The following is an 8,513-nucleotide window of genomic DNA, read 5'->3' on the forward strand; positions in this document are numbered from 1 at the left end:
GTCACATAATGCTTCAAAACTCATTCTGATCATTTTCTGGTCAATAAACATTTCTATTTATTATTATCAATGTTTAAAACTGTAAAAACTCTAATCATTTTCAGGATTTTTTTTTTTTTTATAAATAGAAGGGTTTAAAAGCATTTATTTGATATATAATTTTTTTTTTACCATCATACATTATAAATGTCATTACTGTCACTTTTCATCAACGGAATGAATCCTTGCTTAATGATATTAATTTCTTAGAAGAAAAAAAAATCTTACCGACTTACTGAAGAAAATGAAGATTTTAGGCTTATTTTTAGAGTTAATTTCCCTCCAAACTCCCATTACCATAATGTAAAAAAAAAAAATCTCATTCCCAGTATTATATTCATTCTCATACTGTCATTTGGAAATAACAATGAAATTTTTGAATTATAAATTACTACATTTAAATAATCAATTACAATTGAGTGTGTAAAAAAAATGGGATAAATTAAAATTTTTCTTCTTGTTGTTTTCTGAGGTTCACCTATCTGCAGACAATTTCACTACTAATCTCACTGATATATCTGAAAACGTGCATGTTTATGTTTTATTGAAGAATAGAGGTCGGTCTGGTAGACCCAGATAAATGACAACCAGCTCACATTCTCTCCTCATTTCTGCATCTGTCCAAAAGAGTCCTAGTTTATATCCCTTGTTTTCTTTAGACCACTTCAAGGAGCAAACAGCAGGCTAGACAAGACTTCTTGGGGATCTACACAGATAAAATCAACATGAAGCAATGTCTTTTCTATATCTTGAGGGATTTCCAGAGACGGCTTGTTATCCAAATGATGCATGTACATGCTGTCGATGCACGTGTTTCTAAACGCTGATCAGGTTGTCGCATGTCTGCCCTAGAGGTTCAACATAAAGCGGCCTTGTGTTCTGATTACACCCAACTCATATTTACATAGTTGGGGAGGGGAGTGGGGGGGGGGGGTGAATTGTTCCAATGCATTTAAATGACTCAGCCTGTTAGTATGCTCTTGAAACCTCTGGTGATTCTAGACAAAACCTGTAGTTGTTTTTTGGGAACAAGCACCAGGGCGTCTCTTCCCTGCACCCCTCAGTCATTAACATGTCTTCAAAAAGTCTCCAATGTTTGTCCCCTGCGGAAGCCAGTGCTCCATTGTTAATAGTGAAAGTAATTTTCCTGACAGTGCAAAGATCTATGGGATGACAAGAAGTGTCCATCAAAGCCGTCCTATCTTATAACCCCCTGATGCATGACATGATGGAGCAGACGTTGGGCAACACATCAGAGTGAAGTGATACAACACAGTGACACTCAATAACCATCAGCCATGATTCAAACCATGTATGGCGAGTGTGATCTAACATCTGTTTCACCTCACACTCCACAAATGCTTGTTTGACCCATATCATATGGTTTGAAACGTAAACCTAGTCAGCAACTCAGAGTGTGCATTACATATATAAATAGTAGATAAAATGGAAAAATATAAGAAATAAGAATAATAAAATAGTAATATGGTAAATTGGATTTTGAAATTGTCAGAAAACATGACCATCCTATTTGTTCCAGAACCAAATGGTAACTGTGAGAACTGTTAACCTCTCTGATATGTAATCATGTTAACATGGCCTGTGTGGAATTTAGGGTGGACTGAAATTAATGAAACTGATTACAGTGGAACTGCCACCCTGTGGACGGAAATCAATCAGCTGTGTGTCTAAAGCAGATTTATTAACATCAATCTGGGTTTACTTAAATTATGCTCAATCTGTTCAGTAAAGGATTTAGCTGGACTTTTGTGCACAGCTGCCAATATTTTCCACACTTTTATTTTGGCTGATGAGGAGTCTTCCATGTTGTTTTAGTTGTATATTTAAGCCACAATTTAATAATTAAAAAAAAAATCAACCATTAACAAACATTAGTGATCTAAAATCTAAATATATAATTATCTAAAATATATGAACATATATTTAGAATTGTTTTCAACTATCAAAAATGACATTTGCAACTCTTTGACCCTGTCATAGTCACAAAATAGATAATATGCAAAGTTATATGAGCCTTCTGTCCTGATTGTCAAAATAAGCTCAATTCTGCCCTCTGTTGGTCCACTTCTTCATGCTACTGAGCTGTTTGACACAAAATGCTTGTAATTTATCTGAAAAAGAGAATTTTAGTACATAAATACAAAGACAAATAATTTTCCTTTTAGAAAAGGTTAATTTTATAGTAAAGGGATTTTTTCCTCTTTTTTTAACCATCAGAATCTGGCAAAGCAAATGAGAGCAAAAATAACTTTAATTTGGCTTTATCCTTTTAGCTAATTTTTCTATGTTGTAAACAATTCTATACACAAACAAAACATTGACACTGGCAACAATTTACCTTAAAATGCAAGCAAAGAACTTTACATTGCACGGTCTGTCATGTTATTCATTTGGTTCAATATTGGTATCCAGATCATTTTAGACAGGTATTAATAATAATTATTATTAGTATTGATCTTAGTCATAATTTTAGTATTGTGGCAACAGTAAATAGCAATAGAATTCATTTTAATTGTATGAATAATATTTTAATTTGAATAATTCTAAGTCATGCTGAGGCCCCCTAGTGGGTCCCAGCACCCCGGTTAATACCCACTGATATAATATTGATACAACAGTCAAAGAAGTCAGTACGGTGGCAAATCCAGCACATTTCATATTGACCATCTTTCCTGGAGCTGTATTTAGTTCACTGCAGTGATCCGTGAGCTTATCTACAACAGTGTTCATTAAAACTCATCCTGTTATGACTTACAGATTTTATTTTACACAAAAATATAGGTGGATACAGAGACATTGAGTTTGCATGACTCCTGTACCACCTTATGAGGGTATAAATGCATTTACTAATGAGGCACATCAGTCATTTGTCATTAGAGGACAGTACCTCTTTGGCACAGAAGTGCAGTCGGTATATAAATATGAGACCGACTCAAGTCTTGAAAAATCTACAAGATTTCCAGTGGCAAAAAAAATAAAAATTAAATACTCATGCTAGTGGTAGCACTTCCACTCAGATACAAAATATCCTGACTTCATGCTGAAAATTTTTAATATGTCTCAAGTCTTCAGTCACAGAGCAGTTTTATGTATTTCAGCTGGAGTCTCTCTACTCTGTTCCCTTTTTCCTTCAGGGTTGCATGCGGATAGCTCCATCCAAGCGAATCACCTCGCCGTTGATCATGGGGTTTTCTGCGATTGCAGTCACAAGGTGTGCAAACTCAGCTGGATCTCCCAGACGTGAAGGGAAGGGCACCTGCCTGGCCAGGAAGTTCTGCACTTTCTCAGGTAATCCTGCTAGAAGTGGGGTGGAGAACAGACCTGTAGGGAAAGAAAATGGCAAAAGCATGGAGGATATAATAGAAAAAGTCTCAATAGTACTGAATTAACTGTGTTAAAACAATAAGGATGTAACAATACACCCTGAGACGGTGAAAATTGATGAAAATATGTGATGATTCAAGTCGATCGAGATGTTAAACAAATCACGCTACAGTTGGGGCGGGGTTTAAATGAATATATTTCTGAGGGGAACTGACTGTCTTTTAAGTTTAGATGGTATTTTCTTTTCATCTTGCCTCTGTATAATGCATATTAATGCAGAGCTGTTTTGTTTACAGCGGTAACCATGGAAACTCTGTACCCATTTCACTGTTGTTCCATAAGCGCCACCTGCTGGCAGAGAGTGAATCTGCATCTTATTCAGCCAGTCTGTTTTATGTAGCATAATTTCACAAATCTGAAGTCAGACAATTCTGTTTTTGCTTTTACAAGGAGTATTTTCAACTGTAAAATGTGGACATCAGGGGCAGCGTTAGGGGTTGGCTAAGGGGGCTGCAGCCCTGAATGTTTTCAGTAAAGCCCTGAATGTTTTTATTACCACCATGCCATCAATGAGTTTTCATGCCCAATAAAGTAATTTCTATTAGAATTTAATTAAATAAATAAATAAATCTCTCGACTCTCACGTCTACAGTGTCTGTCAATTTACGCGTTGTCATTCACACCCGACAAAAACCGCCCACTGTCTAGTGCTTCTGACTGACATGGAAACTGGCCAACCATCGAGGAGTGTCTGTACGATCCAGCCAATGAAATTAGATCTTTTGGAGCCAGGCGGTTTGTTGGCATGTAGAATTTTACTAGATCAATTTATTTGAAAATTAAAATGGATATTTAAAAAAAAAAAAAAAAACAAGGAAGTAAAACACCCCAGCCAACACTTGAACGCCAAGATACAACAGTTTCAGATATCTGTAACTTTTAATCATAGTATTATATTTCTTTTTCGGTTTTAAATTTTGTCTGATTTAACGTTACATTTTGAACATTAACAGTTAACGATTGCGCAGCACAGTCTTTAGGACACACACACACACACACACACACACACACAGAGCGGTTATAATGTTTGGTTAGCACGGTCTGTGGCAGACTTTTTGTGTCAGGGCAACAATTCAATAAATAAGATAATAAAAAAAGACATATTTCGCAAAAGAAATTGTTCCAAACAAAGCATGATGTTGTGCTCTGCAGCAACACACAGCGGTGTTTACTGAATAAATTTGCTTGAGTAAATGATTCACTGACCCATTCATAAAAAAACAGTTGCTTACTTTATGAATGAATCATCTCTCTAAGGAATCCATTGATTAAAATGACTGACCGACTCAATCATTAAGGCAGTGGCATGCCGCTGCCTAGTGGCAAAGTACAATTCTAATTTTTTCATCATTTCATATTTCTGTATTCCAAATTTTATATTTGATACATTAGCCTCATAAGATTATTTATGCAATTTGTAAGTGCTGTGTAAATGCTCCTTCAAAAATATAAGTGTATAGAGCCCAGGTTTTATAATTATACTTGAGTATAATCAGGCTTGAGTATTCCGTATCCAGAAATTCTGCATTCTGCTTTTCTTGTCGTCTCTTTGGCAAGCATCATATCCGAAACAGCAAAGACACTTTAACAAGTGGAGGTTTCTCCAACTGGAAAAGGGCTTTAGAATCATTCAGAGAGCATAAACAAAGTAGCCTTCATAAGGCTTCCATGACATGCTGGAAGAGCTACAAAACAACTGAAACACATGGAGATATTAGATCTTTGTAGAGTAAGAGTATGTCAGTGCACTGCTTAATGTTTGCTTCTTATCCCTGTTCTACCAGGACGAGTGTAGCCAGTCAGGCTTGATTGGAAAAGAAAAGAAAGCAGAGACAAAAAAAAGTGAGATAGAGACACAACATCAGCATATGTGTCAGGATACAAGGGATAAACTTTAAATAAAATGTTTTAAAAAAATGTTTTTCGTTTTTTTTTTTTTGTATATTTTAAACAAGGTAAATCTTTCTGATTTATTAAAATTTAAAAAAAGTCACATACATGGATTTTTCTGGGCTAAGCCCCAGATCTCCACTCACCCTAGAACCGCCCCTGGTGGACATGCTGATATTTCTTTAAAAAATTTAAATCCAAGCTAGGAGAGAGCACGGGCAAAGCTTTTATTTTAGTTTTTATATTTTGATTTCTTTTATTTTGATAATTTATTAGATTTTTTTTCAGCCTATTTCTGTTATTTGACGTAAAAGATATTTGCATTTTTAAATAGAAATTTCCAAAAACAGAAATTGGGAGAAAAATCATATTGTGGATCATATCACATCATGAGCTAAACGAACCATTATATCCCTATCAAGCTGTGAATTTTGATAACCAAATAATGGCACACAATGATGAGATCATGCGGTTTAGAAACAAGATATGCACCCGAGGGACACTGACCTGGGGCGATGGTGACCACACGGATCCCCATTGGTGCAAGATCCCGAGCAATAGGAAGTGTCATACCCACAATCCCACCTTTAGAGGCAGAGTATGACGCCTGACCCACCTTAAAAAGACAACAAAACACATGTTACAAAACTTTACAGTGCTGCAGTGTCATAAATCTGTAAGGGTAGCAAAAGAAAGTACACTAACGGTTAAAAAGTTTGAGGTAAGAAGTGTCTTATTCACACCAAGGCTGTTTTTATTTGATTAAAAAAAATAATTTTGAGAAATATTATTACAATTTAAAATAACTGATTTCTATTTAATATATTTTCAAATGTAATTTATTCCTTTAATGCAAAGCTGAATTTTCAGCATCATAACTCCAGTCTTCAGTGTCACATGATCTTACAGAAATCATTCTAATATGCTAATTGCTGCTTAAGAAACATGTATTAGTAGTAGTAGTAGTAGTAGTATCATCAGTGAAAAGAAAGTTCAGAACAGCATTAATTTGAAATAGAAAACTTCTGTAATATTATAAACGTATCGCTCATATACCTGTCCATCATAAGCAGCAACACTGGCTGTGTTGATGATACAGCCTCTGTGTCCATCTGCATCGGGCTCATTCTTTCCCATCTCCCCTACAGCCAGTCTGATCACATTAAAAGTCCCAGCGATGTTCACCTTTAACAGATCAAATTTAAAAGAACATTATAATTTAGGCAATCATCAGAATTCACTCATCTCAACAGGACTGATGCTTTAGAGAAATAATAACGATACATTTTACAGGGACCAAAAAAATTTATTAAATGACAGCTGCTCCAGTATATTTGAAATAATCATGAGCTGTAGAAATATGAAGTAGTGGCATATGAGGTTCAGTTACAGTTAGACTGTAAATGCAGTTAGGCTAACAGTGATAACACGAGTGAAGTCCTCCAGACTGTGAGGAAGGTCCTTTTTAAAGTTGTATGTTTTCACAGCCACAGCTATCCCAGCACAGTTCACCGCCAGGTCCACTTTGCCATACTTCTGCTTGGCCAAAACCACAGCCGATCTTACATCTGACTCCGACGTGACCTGAATTAAAAAACAAAAGCCCAATCAGAAGAAAACAAATAGCTCATATTTTCAAACCAAGCACTGCTTTCTAAAAGAGCAAGAAGAAAAAGTGGAAAATATCAAAGGATCATTAACAAGAAGTGTCACTCACATCAGTAGGAGCAAATGCACATCGGTCTCCGAGAGCAGCAGCCACCTTGTGTCCATCTGAGCTGGGCAGGTCCAGGATCACAGCGCTGGCCCCCTGACTGAGGAGCCGCTCCACTGTGGCTCTGCCCAAACCAGAGGCCCCTCCTGTCACCAGACCCACCATACCCTGCCACACAATCAGTCAGGTAACACTGCCTTTATCATTTTGCATTATTGACACACTGTTTTACTAATGAATGTTGTTCAGTTGCTTTGAAGCAATGTATTTTGTTTAAAGCGCTATATAAATAAAGGTGACTTGACACTGGATGAAGTATATTATATATATATACACACACACACACACACACACACACACACAACCTGCATAGAGCTTGTTTATGTTTCATCATACAACAAACAATTTAGTCATGGTTCAACTAAAATATGCATCAAAAGAATGAAGTTTAAGCTTAAAGCACCGGAGTTTAAGGATATCGTAATAAAATTACTCGCCATTGTTTCTGATGTTTACACGTCTACCAGTCAAACTCATAACTGCACAGAAGTTACACTGAACTAGTTAACGTTAGTACTGTGGCTACAACTCAAAATATGGCGAGAAGAAGTGTAATACAAACACACAATGACGTCCAGACTAAGGCGAGCTGCAAAGCAATGTTGAAAAATCCGAACTTCAGGACAGACTATTAATTAATGCCAGAACATTTCTATTAATTAATCGATTTCTTTCTCACTTTAACACTTCTGATGTTCGCCATGTTCACACGCTGCAACTGCTTGGGTACCAGTGGTGACGTCACCGCGCGTACGCGCTCTGCCGCCCAATCACAAACACGGACGCGCAACGCCCTTTAAGGCGATTGGTTAGTTCATATGATTGACAACTTCACAGGACGCGTGATCATTCAGAATTAGCAGCGTTAATGACCTACAATTAATATTGATCTGTTAAAGGTTTCAAAACATTTTTACATTTGATTATTCAATTTGCGCAGTATATCTTGCCTGAATTCTATTGATGAATAGTCTTTACCTCAAATTTTTTTTATTTTGTTTTATATTGTTTTAAAATTTAATAAACAGTTTTTCCTGTTTCTATTTTGCATCTTAAAGATAAAAAAAAACTATGATATATATTGGTATTGTGAAATAAAATGATTTCAGAAGGACAGAAAAATGTCTTGAGACAAAGGCTCATACAAAACAAACATCCTTGCCCCTGAAGATCTACTAAAGGTTGCCTGAATGCTCACCTTTTGAGAAGAGATTTTATCTGAGCTCGTTTAATTTAAGAATAGTAATACATTTAAGTAATATAGGGCCTAAAAATCAATCAGTGATAAAGTGAATTGAAAGATGAGACACAAATGAGTCTATTCAATTTACTTTTATATTTTACAGCAGGTGTAAACAAACACTAATAATAGCATAAGTAGTCACACAAGATGCTCAAATGAATA

The 8,513-nt window shown here is 35.9% G+C and overlaps 1 protein-coding gene across 3 annotated transcripts in view; it reads right to left on the minus strand.

Moving 5' to 3' along the window:
- The window catches only part of LOC132129192 (3-hydroxyacyl-CoA dehydrogenase type-2-like), a 32,641-nt gene extending 24,550 nt beyond the window's left edge, over positions 1-8,091 (minus strand). Inside the window, exons 1-6 of one of the 3 annotated variants that reach the window (XM_059540692.1) lie at positions 7,788-8,080; positions 7,052-7,216; positions 6,754-6,918; positions 6,391-6,519; positions 5,842-5,950; positions 2,805-3,381 (exon numbers count right to left, since the gene is read on the minus strand). In XM_059540692.1, the coding sequence (XP_059396675.1) occupies positions 3,191-3,381; positions 5,842-5,950; positions 6,391-6,519; positions 6,754-6,918; positions 7,052-7,216; positions 7,788-7,811 (783 nt within the window). In that variant the 5' untranslated portion in view covers positions 7,812-8,080 and the 3' untranslated portion in view covers positions 2,805-3,190. Of the gene's footprint in view, positions 1-2,804; positions 3,382-5,841; positions 5,951-6,390; positions 6,520-6,753; positions 6,919-7,051; positions 7,217-7,787 lie in introns of those variants that run through there. The other 2 variants (XR_009428449.1, XM_059540693.1) reach the window with 2 other exon arrangements.
- Positions 8,092-8,513: the final 422 nt, after the last annotated feature.

This window comes from Carassius carassius, chromosome 46 (genome assembly GCF_963082965.1).
Source record: "Carassius carassius chromosome 46, fCarCar2.1, whole genome shotgun sequence".
Taxonomy (NCBI): domain Eukaryota; kingdom Metazoa; phylum Chordata; class Actinopteri; order Cypriniformes; family Cyprinidae; genus Carassius; species Carassius carassius.